The sequence below is a fragment of the Chelonoidis abingdonii genome, chromosome 11 (genome assembly GCF_003597395.2).
Source record: "Chelonoidis abingdonii isolate Lonesome George chromosome 11, CheloAbing_2.0, whole genome shotgun sequence".
Lineage (NCBI taxonomy): Eukaryota > Metazoa > Chordata > Testudines > Testudinidae > Chelonoidis > Chelonoidis abingdonii.
Window position 1 is genome coordinate 52,527,197 of NC_133779.1, and position 17,616 is coordinate 52,544,812.

The 17,616-nt window shown below is 53.7% G+C and overlaps 1 protein-coding gene across 2 annotated transcripts in view; it reads left to right on the forward strand.

Annotated features, from left to right (window-relative positions):
- Nucleotides 1-2,699, forward strand: part of SEMA6C (semaphorin 6C) — a 93,355-nt gene extending 90,656 nt beyond the window's left edge. For both annotated transcript variants that reach the window (XM_032781264.2, XM_032781265.2), the window contains one exon: nt 973-2,699. In XM_032781264.2, the coding sequence (XP_032637155.1) occupies nt 973-2,195 (1,223 nt within the window). In that variant the 3' untranslated portion in view covers nt 2,196-2,699. The remainder of the gene's footprint in view (nt 1-972) is intronic.
- The last annotated feature ends 14,917 nt before the right edge of the window (nt 2,700-17,616 follow it).

The following is a 17,616-nucleotide window of genomic DNA, read 5'->3' on the forward strand; positions in this document are numbered from 1 at the left end:
TGACACGTTGCCGTCCCTAACTGGGCAAACTGATGAGGCCCATCACCCCAACCTCCAGCAGAAGCCACTTGGGTTCTTCAGGCTGTTTTTTGTCTTCTCTTGGCAGTATTTCTGCCCCTACCAGAGGCAGGGACTGGCAAGTGTCCCCCATGTTCCCCCAAGATTTCCATCCATATTGTTCAAAGTTCAAAGCAACATCCAAGATGTGGCTCAACAGCCAAAACTTTAGCCGAGCGCAAGGTTTTGGCGAATCCAGGGGGAACTGGGTGAAATTATCTGGCCTGTGGCCATACGGGAGGCCCAGCTGCATGATCTAATGGTTCCTTCTGCTCTTAACACCTCTGAATCTGGGACCTTCAGATACTCATCTGAACTCATAGCCTGAATCTGTTCATTACATCACTGTGACTTGTTGACTTTAAAGAAGTTGCTCCCAAATGAGGCCTTCAGGTGGCCTTCGCTTGCCCATCGCTAGAAATAATAACCCCCTCCTTCCCCCAACCCGGGCACCCTTGGAGTTTCAAACTGGCTCCGAATAGCTGGCATAGCTTTCCATGCAGGACAGCAGCCACTGGGCCAGATTTCATCCCTGGGCAAAATCAAAGGAGTTATTTCAGGCAGTAATCTTCCATGTTGCACCTTCATTGACTCCATGTTGGCCATCCGATTCCATTCCCCATCTCATGTCATTGCCCCCTTCTGCGGTCCCAGAGATTATTCAGCAGGAGCACAAATTCGGGGATTTCCTTGCCTTGACCCTATTTCATTCTGAACAGAAAACAAGAGAGAAAAGACACCGTGAGCTAAAGTCTCTGGCCTCTCTAAAATGGGTCCCAACCTGGGAAGGGTATTTTACTCAGCTCCAGCCCACAAAAAAGACATTCCTGCCTCAGACAATTCTTCTGAGACTCTTAAGGATGTTGATGGATCGATGGATTAACCTCCCGTCTAACTCTCTCGTTGTGTTTCTAGGTGTGTGGCAGGAATCCGAAGGCAAAGACAGCTCCAAGAGCGTCCATTTCACCTTCCTCATCGGCTGCGTCTTTGTGGCATTCGTCCTTGGGGCTTTCTTTTCCGGTTTGTTCGTCTCCTGCTACTGCAGCCACGTGTTCCAGAAGACCAAGCATGTCAGCAAGGACCCTGAGAACACGATCCAGCGCCCCCTGTCCCTGCGGAGCTTGGCTAAGATGAACGGGCTGCTGGACAACCCATCCAAGGATGGGCTGACAGAAGCCTCCTCTCCGAAACTGTACACCACGCTGCTGCCCAGTGAGAAAGAGCCACACAATGGAACGGCCAAGATCGGCGTGAAGGAGCACCCAGAGCTGTCCGGTTTGCCCACGCCTGAGTCCACCCCGGAGCTGCCCATGAAAAACATGAAGGCCATCAGGAACCAATGGGAGAAGAATCAAAACTGCAACAACGCCAAGGAGTCGCAAGGCAAGGGCCACCTGTTCCCCAGCCCCGTCTCCGGCACCCAGGTCTTCCAGTTCCCTGGCGCCATGGTGCTGCCTAGCAACCTCCAGGGCTACGACCCGTCACTGGCTGGCTACCCGGATGAAAAGAAGATCCCCAACGCAGAGCGGGTGCTGGTGCGCCACTCCCAGTGCTATCTGCCCAAAGGGGTGGAGGTGACAACGTTGGAGGAGCTGCTGAAACACCTCCACGAGGCTAGTGGATCCCCGAAGAAGCTGCTGAGCCATCAGCCGGCCATCAGCCCCCACGCGGCCATGTCCTTCACCAACAGGGTACAGCCCAAGATCCCGGACACCGAAAGCGCCCCGTATTACAGCTCCTCCACCCTCCCCAGGGACAGCTTGCCCCGGAGGCTGGACGTTCCCCCTGACGGCACGCCGCAGTCCTGCCTGGAGAAGCAGCCACCATCCAGGCACCCGTCGCAGAGGCACTCACTGTGCTCGGCGCAGAAGCTGATGAACCTAGCAGTGGGCGGGGGGCTGATCTCCCGGCAGCACAGCCTGAGCCAGGCAGTTCGGCAGCACCCGCCCCCCGCACTCCTGACTCGTATGCACTCCACGGGCACCCAGGTGCCCCTCGAAGGGCACGGCGTCTTCCAGAGCTCACTGCCCAGGCCTAGCGGCATCAAGAGATCAGCCTCCATGAAGCCCGATGTGCCCCCCAAGCTGCTCTTCATGCCCTCGTCCCCCATCAAGCCGACCACCCAGTTCAAGTACTGACCCCGCCAGCATGAGCTGGGGGGCACTGCTTGCCGGTGCCCCCTGAGCCCCCAGCCACGGCTCCGGGTAGGGGAGGGGAGAACAATCGGCAGCGGCTGGGCAAAAGGCCCTGCCCTCTGCCCCCTGGATTTGTAGTTTTACATCTAAAAGAGCATCTCTTTTTAACATGCATCCAGCACACATCCCCTCCTAACGCCCGAGCTTCAAGACTATGGGGCGGGCGGAGAACATGTCTGCCAGGCCCCCTGCCACCACATCCACCGCCCCATAAAAAGCTGCAGGGGCCACATTGTCAACCAGCCACCTCCTTTCCTGCTTGGCCTGTTGCAATTTGCAGGGAGGCAGGGCCGGTGGAGCCCTGAGAGACACGAGCACCTCCTGGCCGTCGCCTGCAACTTGTCAGCACCCGAGGGAAGGGAAGTTGGGCCAGCCCGCCACACCACAGCTGCATTTTGCTTCCAAACGACTCCAGTAACCAGCCGGGGCGGGAAGAAAAGGGGATTGTGCCTCAGTTTCTGCCTCGTCCTGCCTCCCCCCAGCTCCATTTAAGCCCCCAGAAACCTGCCGCTCACTGGTTTTATTTATTAGATGAAACTAATTTAAACGCAATGGCCCCGTTGTAGCATCGGCCTGTGCTGGAGCCAGAGGTTTGACACCCAGCGGTGTCACTGCAGCCAGCAGATTTCGGAGCCTCCCTGAGGCAGGTGAAAGCATCGTCCTGGGACAGCCCATCGTGGAGCAAAAATCAATTTTGAAGTGAAGATCAGAGCGCTCCCAACCCGACCAGCAACTTGACAGGATTGCAGAGGGCTGGGAAGCCTCAGACAAAAGGCCCTACGAGACTTGTGGAATATATATATATAAATACTGTACATAGCTATAAATATATATATATATATATATTTCAAGGTAACTTCACATAAGAGAAGTCAAATTTATCCTACTGTGTAGGAGAGTGAACTGTGCACAAGCCAATGGTGCTGCAGCCATGGACATGCGGTGTCGGGACAGACACAGCCTGTGTTGATGCCTGAATTATATAATCTCGTCATGCCCCAAATGTTGGGTCGTTTTTTGGGTGTGGGTGGACAGGGTCAGTTACCCTCAAATAAGCTTTGTACCAGAGCGTTAAAAATAACAACAACAAAGGATTGGCACCGGCAGAGAGCTCCAGTGTTTGGGCTGAGTCTGATCATCAGGATAGATGCTGGGGGAGGGGGGAGAATTCTCCACTGGGGTACGGGTCTGATCCATCTCACATCCCCCACTGGGGTACGGGTCTGATCCATCTCACTCCCCCCCACCAACCAGTGAGGTACGAGTCTAACCCATCTCACTACCCGCACTGGGGTACGGGTCTGATTCATCTCACATCCCCCACTGGGGTACGGGTCTGATCCATCTCACTCCCCGAACTGGGCTACGGGTCTGATCCATCTCACATCCCCCACTGGGGTACGGGTCTGATCCATCTCACTCCCCCCCACTGGGGTACGGGTCTGATCCATCTCACTCCCCGAACTGGGGTACGGGTCTGATCCATCTCACATCCCCCACTGGGGTACAGGTCTGATCCATCTCACTCCCCCCCACTGGGGTACAGGTCTGATCCATCTCACTCCCCCCCACTGGGGTACGGGTCTGATCCATCTCACATCCCCCACTGGGGTACAGGTCTGATCCATCTCACTCCCTGCACTGGGGTACAGGTCTGATCCATCTCACTCCCCCCCACTGGGGTACGGGTCTGATCCAGCTCATTCCCCCCCACCAACCATTGGGGTGCGGGTCTGATCCATCTCACTCCCCCCACTGGGGTACGGGTCTGATCCATCTCACTCCCCGCACTGGGGTACGGGTCTGATCCATCTCATTCCCCCCCACCAACCATTGGGGTACGGGTCTGATCCATCTCACTCCCCCCACTGGGGTATGGGTCTGATCCATCTCACTCCCCCCCACTGGGGTACGGGTCTGATCCATCTCACTCCCACTGAGGTACGGGTCTGATCCATCTCACTCCCCCCCACACACACCCAATGGGGTATGGGTCTGATCCATCTCACTCGCCTCCCCACCCCCCACTGTGGTACGGGTCTGATCCATCTTACTCCCCCCCACTGGGGTATGGGTCTGATCCATATAATTCCACTCCCTTGCACTGGTGTATGGGTCTGATCCATCTCACACACACACACAAACCCTCTCCCTGGGATATGGTCTGATCTATCTGCCCCCCCACCCCCACAGCACAGGGATGTGGCTCTGGTCCAAAGCCCACCTCAATGAGAGGCTTCCCATCATCTCCACCCTGCTTTGGATCTGGCCCCAAAAGCTAGAATTTCAAATATGTCAGCACCCAGCCACCCCCACTGAGAACAGAGACACCTGCTGAGAACAATGGAGTATCTCACACCCAGACACTACTATTGAGACCAATGGATCATCCCTTTCCTCCGCCCCTAGAGAAGGGCTAACTCCTAACCCAGGCACAGAAAACTGGCGAATCCTCCTCCCTCCCCCACTGAAACCAATGGGAGAGGAGCACTTTTGGAAATCTGGTCCAGCACAAGGTACCAGGCTGGCAAGAACCAGGCCATGGGGGCACTTGGTTCGGCCCAGCTTTAATCACGGGTAGGAACTGAAACCTGAGCTGTGGGCACGCTCTGATTTTGGCTGAAGTCAGTTGGGAGCAGGGTTAATTTACACAGAAATGAGCCCCCGCTCTTCCCAGAATCAGAGTGAAACCAGTTTGACCGGCCTGGTGCAGGCTCCTGGTGTTTAGCCAGCGCCACTGAATTCAAGACCATTAGGCTGGTGTGAATGAGATTCAGCCCAGTGGAGTCACGCCAGATTCACGCTGAGCTCAGAAGCCACCCAGTGATTTTAACGCAGAGTGCGTGGGAGGGCAGAGGGGAACCTTGCCTGTGAGTGACTCCCAGCACAGGGGGAGGGCTCAGGGGCGCTGGGATCCTCAGCAGAGCTGGGTGTGAAGCCAAGGCCACATCTTCCCAACAGGGCACCCGATGCCAACCCAGTTCACTGCTGGAGTGTAAAGAGAACTGAACCTGCAGGAGCCCTAAAGGCCAGGCTGTCCCTGTTAAGGGGCTGTGGGAAGGTCCCATCTACACCACCACTAACTCAGGGGACCCAGGAGCTCACCTGGGTCTTCTACCTGGGCTAAATGCTTAGCCTGCTTGCATTAGGGAGCCCGGAAAGACCCAGCCTCACTACACATTTGAGCCACATAACTTATTGCAGGATTATGCACCATTGATTTTTAATAGCCAGATGCCTGCAAAGACAGGGGCAAGGGTTGCAAAGGGGGTATGTTGAGGGGGCAAGTCTCTTGTTTCCTGGGAAGGCAGCTGCTTATATTCCCTGGGCATTCCTTCCCAGCATGAACTGCTGCTGAATCTACAATACCTACCAGTCCTCCTGGACTACAAGTCCCAGAATGCTTTGCCAGGCCCCAGTCCCAGCTCAGCCCTCAGGACTAGTCTCTGGTTGATCAGCTGGGAGGTTACCTACAGGGCCCATAGACCTCACTTGCAGGGCACGCAGTGGTGGCCAGGTGAGAAAGAAATTACACGCGCACCTGCCTTGGCCTCTGGTGGAGCCAGGCCACACAGCTGGAGGGTCGATTGGCCCGCTCTGATGCCGCAGTTCTGACCGCGTCTCGCAGGATAGCAGCTCTAACCGGCCATTAAAAGTCCGGTCGGCAGCGCAGCAGGGGCCCGGGGCTAAGGCAGGTTCCCTACCTGCCCTGGCTCTGCGCAGCTCCCAGAAGCAGCTGCTAGGTCCCACAGGGAGGCTCCACGCACTACCCCGACCCCGAGTGCTGGCTCCGCAGCTCCCATTGGCCGGGAACCACGGCCAATGGGAGCTGCGGGGGCAGTGCCTGTGGGCACAAGGTCAGCACGCAGAGCCTCCCTGGCTGCCCCTGCACCTAGGAGCTGCAGGGACCTAGCGACCACTTCCTGGGAGCCATGGTAAGCGCCGCTGGGACTCCACACCCCAACCCCCTGCCCCAGCCTGGAGTCCCCTCCCACACCCAAACTCTTTCCTGGAGCCTGCACCCCGTACCCCCTACACACATCCCAACCCCCTGCCCCAGCCCTGAGCCCCTCCTGGACCCCGAGCCCCTCCTTCCCGGTCCCACTCCAGAGCTTGCACCCCCAGCCAGAGCCCTCACCCCCCAATTCCCTGCCCTAGTCTGGTGAAAGTGAGTGAGGGTGGGGGAAAGTGAGAGACAGAGGGAGGGAGGATGGAACAAGTAGGGCGGGGCCTATGAGAAGCGGTGGGGCCTCAGGGAAGGGGTGGGGCAGGGATGTTCAGTTTTGTGCCAGTAGAAAGTTGGCAACCCTAAGTGACCCCAGCACACACACCCCTGGGCCTGCATTTCCCCCACATCATCTGCCCCGAAGCAGCCAGCCCTCTCCTGGAACAGTCTGAGCATTAAGGGCCTCGGGGCTCCTTTATAAAGATAAAAGCGCAGCTTATGCCTGGCCCTGGAGGTAATGAGCCCATCGATGCAAACACAGCACTGCCAGGGTTCGGATTAAACTTACAACATGGTTGTTGACAAAAGCTGGAGGTTTGAAGTGAGCCCGAGTACGAGGGATAAAGATAAAACGGTGACAAGCGAATAAAAGTGATGAAGTGGCTGAGACACCATAAACTACAGTCTTGGGTCAAGGCTGATTTCCAGCCAATTATTTTCCTCCCAGCCACGGCCGACCTTCTCTCAGTCAAGTCCGGGCACAGACGTGCAAGGGGCTGGTTTCCTTCATCTTCCTAGGTGACCCATCTTTGCCTAAGCAGGTTTCTCGCTCTCGTCAGTTCCCAGGGACTTCAAGTCCTCCCCTTCCTTGTTTGAAGGCTCCATCTGTCTGGGCTTGCAAGAGCTGTGGCCTTGGATCTGTCCGGATGGCTTCGTATATCATCACTGTTTTGTCCCCAAACACGGGCTGACCCCCTGCTGTTCTCCCCTGCCTGGGAACTTCCTATATCAATGGAGTTTGCATTGGGGTTGGCCGCACTTTTGTTGATTTCGTTGGCGACAGGTAGCAGCTGCCTTCCCTTCTGTCTGGGAGAAATCCTTTTGGGCCAGACTTTACGGTGTAATGCCAGCAATTCCTCCCCTGGTGTTAATACAAACAGGTTACAAGATTCATCACCATTAGCGCTCATAAGAGAGCTAACTAGCTACACTTTTGCGACAATCATACTGTCTGCAATCAGTTCATTGACCAGCCTGGCGTCTGCGCTTCCGCCTCCCTGTATATCATTCAGTTAACCACTGCGGTGCGGTCTCAGATGAAGTCCCTTTTCTCCTCCCAGGCAGGGAAGATTTCACGCTCTCTGCCCCACTGGTGTTGGGTGGTGGTTACCTCCTCTCCTTGTTAGCATGATGGCTTTGTTTATCTTTTATTCCCGTGCCCCATCATTGGCTTAGCTCAAGCACCAGGCTGGTCAGCCAAGCAAATCCACAGTCCTTTGTCTAAGACAAACCTGTTCATTGCCTTGACTGGGGCTAGGCCGTCTGGTTTTAAACACGTTCCAATGACATCGCCGGGAGAGAATTTATGAATTGACATCTAACGCTGTCACCGAGATTTTACAATGACACCATTGACCAGCGTGTTCGCAGTTGTCACCTAATAGCTCACAAGGCAGATTTGGTACAAAATAGCCGTGCGGTAGTGTGGATTTATGGGGTCCTACGCAGCGCTATTAAACCAGTGCCCCTACACTGGCACGACTGGTCCTCCTACGCCGGCGCATTCAGCTCTGTGAATACGGCCCCTGCCTTCTACCTAGTAAGGAGACTGCAGCGCTTGCTGGGTGGGCGGGAGCCAACCCGCTCTTACCTGATGTCCTGGTCATAGGCACGGCCTCTGTGGCTGGAGCACCCACAGGGACAATTTAGTGGGTGCAGAGCACTCACCGGCACCAAGCTCCCCCATTCTCCCTCCTTCCCCCCATGCCTCTCGCACGCCAGTGGCTCCACACTTATCAACTCTCCCTCCCACAACGCTTTCCGGGGTGCCACGAACAGCTGATTCATGGTGTTCGAGCTCTTGAGAGGGAGAGGGAGGAAGCAGGGAAGAGGCAGGTTGGGGGTGTGGAGCAGGGGCAAGAAGAGTCAGGGTTGGGACTTGGGGGAAGGGATGGAGTGGAGGACGGGGCCTGGAGCGGAGACGGGGGCAAGCACCCCCCGGCAAGATGAGAAGTCTGCACCTATGGTCCTAGTGGTGCCCCAGATTTTCAGGTGGTGTATGCTGCATATGCCTAAGAACGGCCCTGAGCGTGTAGGGTGTGAAGGCGGGTGCCTAGGGTAATACCCCATTGTCCCCCTCCCCTACAATTCTAATCAGCTTTTGTCCGAGCCATATGCACACACACACACACACTCAAGTAATGTCTTTAGGGTACAGGCATCTCCAGATCTGCCAACCCAGCCAGCAGGGAGTGGGCTGCAAACTCCTAGGGCTGGAAAACTTCATCCAGGAACTATACAACTCTGAGCATCCCTCTCCATGGCTGAGAGACAGGCAGCAGAGTGGCATGGGGGCATCTGGGCTGAACAGTCAGAAGGAGCAAGGTGGGAAACAGATGAAAAAGACCCCCCCACCCCCAGCTGTCTCCTCCCCTCCAGCTCAGGCATTTGCTGAAGGTTTAATGGCATCTCAAGACCATGGCCTAACAGTCCCTCCCCAAGCCCCTGACATCAGAGACCAAGGACCAAGCCCTCTGCTGATATTAGGGTGACCAGATGTCCCAATTTTATAGGGATGATCCTGATTTTTGGGTCTTTTTCTTATATAGGCTCCTATTACCCCCCACCCCTTGTCCCGATTTTTCACATTTGCTGTCTGGTCAGCCTAGCTGATATACACCGGCACCAGGCCATTGCCTGCTTCCAGCCATTTACGCTAGGCGGGAATCTGGCCTCCGCATTCCCACAGATCACCAGCAGACACATTCCCATAGGAGGGTGCTGGGCTTGGCCAGACCTGGCCAGAGGGTGAATGAACCAAAGGAATTAGCAGGCGGAATAGCCCCCATAAGACACCATCTATCCGTCCCCTTTGGGCCAGGGCAGGAGCATTCCCCGTTGTCTGTAGTTCACCCCCAGCCTCGTCGGCAGCCCAAGTGATGGGGCTCCCCCTGCAATCCCAGAGACAACCCTACAGCGAGAACGGGCAGGAAGATTTCCCTGCTGTTCAGCTACATTTCCCCTGGGCTTAATGTCTCCCCATCCTCCCAGCACTGCCCTGGGGTCACCCTGATCTCCCCTAGGCACCCAAACCACACCCTCTCCTTGGGTGTTCACACCCTCCACTAATCGCTGTATGAGGGGAGCTCCTAGCAGCCCCAGCTGGGATCGGGGTGGGTGCTCTGTGCAGACACAGAGAGACAGTCCCTATCTCAAAGAGATCTCAGGCTAATGAGACCCGACAGACATGGCTGGGAGGGGAAACTGAGGCACAGAGCAGGGCAGAGACTTGCCCAAGGCCACCCAGTAGGTCAGAAGCAGAACAGGGAACAGGACCCAACACTTTTCCAAGGCTGACCAGGCATTCAGCCCCCCATCCTGGCTCCCTGACGTGTCAGTACAAAAACACCATTGCAGGTGGCTGTTCTGAATCCTGCCTCACCTGGTCCTGTCTAAAAGCCATGCGTGAAATGAGGGGGCCAGGTCTCAGCCTGGTCTTTGGTGGGTGGCCACAGCGGCTGCCCAGCAGGAATGCCAGTGCCATGGGAACACAAATCAGAGGGGATTTGGATTACGGCTGAATGGGTTGTTGCAGGGGAGGGGGCGTTTCCCACTCTACCGGGTGGCAATTAGCTTGCTGGCCAGTTTTCCTCCATCAGAGCAGGCTAGGTGGGGGCCCGGGAGCCAGGCGAGCTGAGTTCTAAGCCTGGCTTTGCTGGAAAATGGCCATGGAACCATAATCAGCCCGTGCCTCAGTTTCCTGCTCTGAAGAGTGGGGATTATGGTAGCGCAAGCCCCACAGAGCAGAGCTCTGCAAGCGCTGCTCATTGTGACCACAGCCTGCTTTAGCGATGGTTTTTGCCCAGGATGGGTTATGGGAAGGAAAGGAGCGGTGATCACACCTTCCCAGCCTGGGATCCTTTCGTCACCTTGTTTTCCGAGACTCATAAGAACATAAGAACAGCCTGACTGGGTCAGACCAAAGGTCCATCCAGCCCAGTAGCCTGTCCTCTGACAGTGGCCTATGGCAAGTCCAGGGCTGACGATAGGCCGGGGGGGTGGGAGGGAAGCTGGTACATATTACCGGGGCCCAGCGGTCCAGGAGGGGGCCTGGGGCCCGGCCGCCCTGGCTTCATCTGGTTAGCTGGGCCGCTCTTGCTGGGGGGCCTGAAATTTTTTTTCCACCAGGGCCCAAACCCACTCTGAGTGCCCCAAAGGGAATGAACAGACAGGTTATCATCAAGTGAACCATGCCCTGTCGCCCAGTCCCAGCTTCTGGCAAACAGAGGCTAGGGGCACCATCCCTGCCCATCCTGCCTAATAGCCATTGATGGACCTATCCTGCATGAATCTCTCTAGCTCCCTTTTGAACCCCGATATAATAACTCCTTTCCCCAGCGGCGGGTTCTGGGTGATTTGCCAGTCCCATTATGAGCTGATACAGGGCACAAAGCCCAAGGAGGCTGGTACTCCAGAGATCTTCCCTGAAATTACTTCCAAGAGCAGAGACATTTTTAGAAAATGAGCACGTGTGTGAGCGAGACCCAGCGCATCTAATTGGCTGGGCTTGGCTGTCCAAGTTAGCTGAAAATTACTGAGCTGGAGTGGAAGTGATTTGTTCAGGCAGCGAATTAGATACTGCAGTGGCAGCCAGCCGGATGTACCGAACCTCATTTGCCCTAGTGATTGAATGTTCCAGCAGGCTGTGGATGGTTTCCAAAGAGAAGGACCAATTGAGGCAGCACATACACACACACAACGGGGAAGGTCTGGCTCTAGTCTCCGCTGTGTGCCCCTCTGTAGCCCTGCCCACGGGCTATGGCCCCACTCGACCAGCAGGGCGGCAGTAGAGCGGCAAGTTTCGGTGATAATGAATGGGACGGTTCACACGTCTTGGAGCCATCGGATTCAGGCTGGCTGCAGACTCAGGCAGGCTCAGTTACACTCAGGGCATATTTTCTTGGCATCCCTGAGGGCTAGAACCTGTTTAAAAAAACCCAAGAATGTTGTGATTCTGCTCTCATCATGGCAGATCAGGTGCGGACACTTCAGGCCTCAACCCAGCTTTGGCTGGCTCCCAAATTAGTGGGACCAGGTTCATGAGCTGGCCCTGAGGAGGCCCGAGTGCTGCCCTGCACCCCCGCCCCAGCTGGGCCGCGTTACACACAGGTCCCTTCTCTTTACTCTCTGTGTTAAAGCAGAGGCTACAGGTGCCAACTGAGATCAGGGCATCAGTGTGCCAGGCACATTGGGAGAAACTGGCCTTGCCCGGCTGACCTCAGCACAACTGACTTTGGCAGAGCCACCGTGACAATTAACCCAGCGTCTCTCTGCACCCCATGGCAGCCTCCTTTCAGGGCCTAATCCTGTGATGGCCACAGTCGTCTGCTGAAGCCAACAGCAGCTCTGCACCAGGGAGGACACAGGAGCAGGGCCCCTCCGGCTTTCCGTTCTGGCCAGCGTTATCCTGGGAGATCCCTTCTGCAGCCAGTGCTGACAGGCCTGATACAGCCTCCTCACCCCAGCTCCGCTGCAGAGCCGGCAGCTAAGCACAGCACTGGAGCAAGAAAACTGTTCCAGCTCCTCATAGTCTTTGATGTATTCAGCCTCCCAGCCCTACCCCCTGAGGCAGGGCTCGGGACAGGTGGGGACACAATGCACAGAGACGCCAAGGTTACATCCGCAAGTCTTTGTGCCTCAGTTTCCCTTCCCACCCTTCTCTACTTAGACTGTGAGCTCATCAGGGCAGTGACTGTCTCTCATGCTGCATCTGTGCAATGGGGCCCTGATATCAGCTGGGACCACTAGATGCTGTGTTAACATGAATGTAAATACCAGACATGTGGCTAAGCTCTTGGGCGTACCTGGAAAGGCAGCTAGCTTTACTTATGGGAAGCACATAAATAACCCACAGAACTCACTGCTACATGATAAACAAACAAAGAACTGAGCCAAGATTTAAAAAGAAAGAAGTGAGAGTCTGTGTCTATTATACAAACTACAGACACAAAGCGGCTTCCGTGCAGCTCAAGTTCCAACACCGGCTCCTTTGTTTACCAGGGCTCACACCCTTTACAGAAAACAGAGTCCTATAGTAGCAGAATAATGCATTACAAGCAAACATCTTGTCATCCATCCTCAAGCTTCAGGGCATAAACTGATCCCCAGCAGGAAGTCAGGAAGAAATGTTCCGAACCTGTTTTCTTCTCCCCACTGGGTGTGGGGCTCCGCTGATCAATCCACCTGTTCCGGGAAATAGTTTCATGGATTTTAAGGCCAGGAATTTGACCTCCTGCATAATAAATGCCACCCATACAAAGCTGAGAGGAGGAAGTCTCCCTGCTTTTGTAAAGGGGAAACTGAGGCACAGCATGGGTAAACGATTCACCTGACAAGTCAGAGCCAGGCATAGAACCCAGGGATCCTGCTTCCGGTCTCCGGCTCTGATCTGTAGGCCTTCACCCCCATGGCCTCAGGCAGGTGGGCATAACTGTAGCAGTGCCTGACCCAGTGACAATAGAACTGTGCACCCCCACATGGTCAAAGGTGAAAGGTGACTCATCTTCCTCAATACACAATTACACACACAATCCACATACTCCGCCACATAGTCACAACTGATATACAGGCAGTGACACACACACACACAATCCACACACCCTGACACACAATCACAACTGATACACAATCACTCCCCAAGCCGCCACACACTTCCCAACACATCCTCACTCTCAGCCACAATCAGCCCCCCAAAACACACATTCAGACACATAATCGCACCCCCATCCCATCTCCCCATAATCACACCTCCCAACACAAAGGCACACACCTTGCACACAAAAGCAGACTCTCCATGCAAAGACCCACAGAGAAGGGGGGAAACAACTGATCGTACAGATGGAATTGATCAGACAAATGCACAAGGCTCCTATGTTGCAAGGGATCGAAACATTTTTCTCTGCTGATCAGCCAGGCTTTTTCCTACATGCATCATATATCGAGGGAGCACCCAGAGTAGGGTGACCAGATGTCCTGATTGTATAGGGACAGTCCTAATTTTGGGGTCTTTTTCTTATATAGGCTCCTATTACCCCCCACCCCCATCCCGATTTTTCACACTTGCTGTCTGGTTACCCTAAACCAGAGCCCCTCACTGACATCCGCCCCCTTGTGCTGCACACCCAGTCCTGCAGCAGGCCCCTGGCTGAGCTGGGTAGAACCCTGGTGTCCTGGCTGCTACACCAGTGTGTGGTGCACTAAACCACGCCCAGATCCTCTCCCGGCTCTGCTGCATCACCATTGATTCCAGCGGCTCGGCGTGGCCCATGGACTCAGGCTTTGCAAAGGGCTGAGGGGACAGCTGGGGAGCAGAGGGTGAAACATGGCAGCATGTGGTTGCATTTTCCTTCCCAGATCCCCACTCAGCCCTCCCCCCCCATCTGCTTTGGTTTGGTTTCCCACCAGCTCCACTAACAAGTGCTATTTATAAAATCCACCCCCCTCCCCGAACGCTCTTAGATTTTAAATTACTTAGTTTAAAATAATAAGAGGAACGTATCTCCCCAGCAGTGCGACGCGCTGGCTATTGGCCAGGCGACGACAATCGAAAGCAGGTGTCCCTTGCTGGATGGATCGCAGCCAAACAAGGCCAGGAACTGAGCGAACCTTGCCAATTTCCCCTCTCCCTTCCTGCTGCCAGGCCCAGAGCAGAGGGCTGGATCCTCGGCTGGTGGGAATCAGTGCAGCCCCCCGGATTTACACCAGCTGAGATCTGGCCCAGAACCTCTGGCCCGTGTTTGCTCTGGATTTTCTTTAGCTGTCCAGGCTAATGGGGAACTGTAGCCGCGTCTGCCCTTAGAGGGCAAAACTGGCAGCTACGCTGCGCGGGCTGGGCTGTTATTGTAGGGTTGCGCCTCAGCACAGGGCTGAGCCTGTCTGTTTTCGTAGGCTCATCCGTCAGTGCAAGGGCTGAGCACACCGGCTGCTTATCATCAGACTACTCATGAGTGCAGGGGCCATGATCCGGTTTGTTTTCATAGGGTTTTGCCTCAGTGATGGGGCTGGTTTGGTATTGGAGGGTCGGTCGGTGCAGGGGCTGTGCAGGCTGGTTTGGTATTGGAGGGTCGGTCGGTGCAGGGGCTGTGCAGGCTGGTTTGGTATTGGAGGGTCGGTCGGTGCAGGGGCTGTGCAGGCTGGTTTGGTATTGGAGGGTCGGTCGGTGCAGGGGCTGTGCAGGCTGGTTTGGTATTGGAGGGTCGGTCGGTGCAGGGGCTGTGCAGGCTGGTTTGGTATTGGAGGGTCGGTCGGTGCAGGGGCTGTGCAGGCTGGTTTGGTATTGGAGGGTCGGTCGGTGCAGGGGCTGTGCAGGCTGGTTTGGTATTGGAGGGTCGGTCGGTGCAGGGGCTGTGCATGCTGGTTATTGTAGGGTCATCAGTGTTGCACAGGGGGATGAGCTCTAGGGCCAGCAGACGTAGTTCTTCTTCGAGTGCTTCCTCATATCCATTCCAGTTAGGTGTGCGCGCGCCGCGTGCACATTCGTTGGAAGATTTTTACCCTAGCAGGTGCCCTCTAGAGTGGCGCCACCATGGCGCCGAATATATATCCCTGCCGACCCAACCGCCCCTCAGTTCCTTCTTACCGCCCGTGTCGGTCGTTGGAACAGTGGAGTGCGGTTTCACTGACCTCCACCTCCCTAGCTACTCATAGTTCTCTAGTTATTTTGTTGTGTATTGTGAAAGTAGAATTAATTATATTGTAAAAATAAGAATGGATTAAAGAAATGTTGTCTGCACCTTTAAGCAAAATTGTTGGAATGTTGCAATCCAGGTGTCAGGAACACAGACATTAGCATAGAACAATTGCACCGTTTGAAGGGCAATTGGAAGTATAGCCTTGAGTCGATACAATCAGTAGGAGTGGAATATAGCAATGCTGTTCACAGGTGGTTTTCCTGTCTGTTGCTTCTTGTCCCTTTGTCACTTTCCCTTCTGGCCCCTTTATTTTTCATTTTGTATTAAAATTTAAGATTAGCTTGTGTCTTGATGGTGCTCACATTTATCTGGGTGTATTAGCAGAGCGCTGATGCTAATAAACTGAGGTGGTCTGACAAACTGTGAGCTCCTGAGTCTAACTTTGACAATTTGGAGGGATCCCGAGATGGCAACGTCTTCAACTGGGGCTGTTGCTCCTTGGGCCGTTTTTGATAGGATGACCGTGGCAGCTGGCACCTGGGCATTTTGGCCGAGCGTTCCTCCACTAGAGCGGAAAGGTGCACAGCCCAGTGAGGTCTTACGCCATAGACCTGTTGGTTCACACTCTGTTCTTGGTAATCCGGGAACTGACATCAGGAATCTGGTCAGGTAATTATTTCTGTGTTTTTGTCCGGACTGAGGACTATCCTGTCTCTGTGTCTATCCGTCCCCTTGTGGAGTGTTTGAGTCTGGGTGCCGTCTCCGTCCGGGGATAGGCCGACCAAGGGGTTCCTGTCCCTGCGGTCTGAGTGAGTAGAATCTGCACAATCGCAGCCGCACTGCACTTTGGGTAAAACCCTGGTGTGAAAGCAAGGGCGATTGAGGCAGTAGCCTGTGGGCTCCTTTTGTGTGTTGTTGCACTGGGCAAATTTCCTTCTTGTGTGACTGGTGTATGTGAAGTCCTCCTGTATGGGTAACTAGACGTCTAAGTTGGGACAGTTCCCTAAATGAACGCCGGCTCATTTTATGTATTTAGGATGGGTCCAGACTCCTGTAAAAAGGGTCTGGACTCCTGTAAATTTCTGGAAAAATGGTCTAGGCTAACTCAGGGGGAATCCCAAAACTCAGTGGCCACTGTTAAATCTTGGAACAAAGACTGAGTGGACGTCTTAAAGGACAAACTCGGCCAACCTAAAACTAAATTGGCTAAAGGAAAGGTTAACTGTTTCATGCAGTGGTGGGAAAAGGCAAACCGTTAGGTGGACAAAATCAAAACTTGCCTCTCTCAATTATTCAAATAATAAGTTAAAAGCTTTATTAAAAGCCTCCTCTCCCACCACCAGACTGAGCGCTCCCCTTTACTCCGTTCTCCAAACCCCGGATCGATCCAACCCCTTCATACTCCCATCTCATTGTAAAAAGGACAAAAAGCCCCTTGTTCTGTTCCCTTTTGTTGTCTGCCTCAAAAACTGATTCTTTAGTGTTCCACTACCAATTCAGCAAGGAGGGTGGGCTCCTCAACTAGCCCCACCCTTCCTGGTCCCTTTCGTTGAACATTTCTTTCAAATTGTGAAGTGACCACAATAGCACTCACAAATGGTTCATTGGAAAAAGCAGGATCGGGCCCAGACAAGCAGGCAAGCAACAGATAAACGGAGAACAGGTTGAAAGCCCTAAGGGAATAGTGTCAGGGTAAGTAAACGAAAAGCAGTGAGGTGCAGGCATGTGAAATCCCTGGATGGAACTATACTTAAAACTGGTTGAAATCTGAGTTGTGATATTAGGTGTCATTTTGGGACATAACAAGTGCTTTAAGGAAAAAGAGTCGAAAAAGTTAACTCTACAGAGGCTTGGAGAGAATTAAGCATGTTAAACTTTGTGGAAAACTGTTAAAAGGACCATGTTAAGAGAGAAAATTCTTGGTTTTCGTTGCAGCCATTCTAAAGGGAAAATGGGCCCTTTTCCAGAAATGCAGTGCCTGGTAAATATCCAAATAAATGTAGTATAGTATACAAGCTATGTAAAACAAAAGCAGTGTAAGAAATGTTAAGAAAGAAAAAATGTGTACGTGTATCTATTTGTCTGTGAAAATATGTAACATTCTAAGAATCTAAACCAACACATCCTGGTTTGTAAAAACTCCTGTTTTCTAGGTGTGAGATAATTGGTTTTGTTTTTGTTTTTGATGCCACTAAAAATTCATTTTGACTTCTGTGTAATTCAAAGTTGCAAAACTGACAGACCTTTTTTTGAAAGGACACAGGTAATTACGTGTTGTTTTGGCTTTGCGCCGTTTAGCACTGTGTGAACCCTTTAAGGGGTAACTTGATTCTTTACAAAAATTAAGAAATGCTTTTTTTAAATAAAGAACAAGATCCATGGGCTGCAATTATGGGCAGTCAAATCAGAAGAATAGTGGTAGAAGATGCTGAAGTCTTTGTTGTGGTTGTTTTGGGTGTTTTTTTTGGGTCTATGACAATAGCAGATACTAGCTGGTAATTGAATGAAT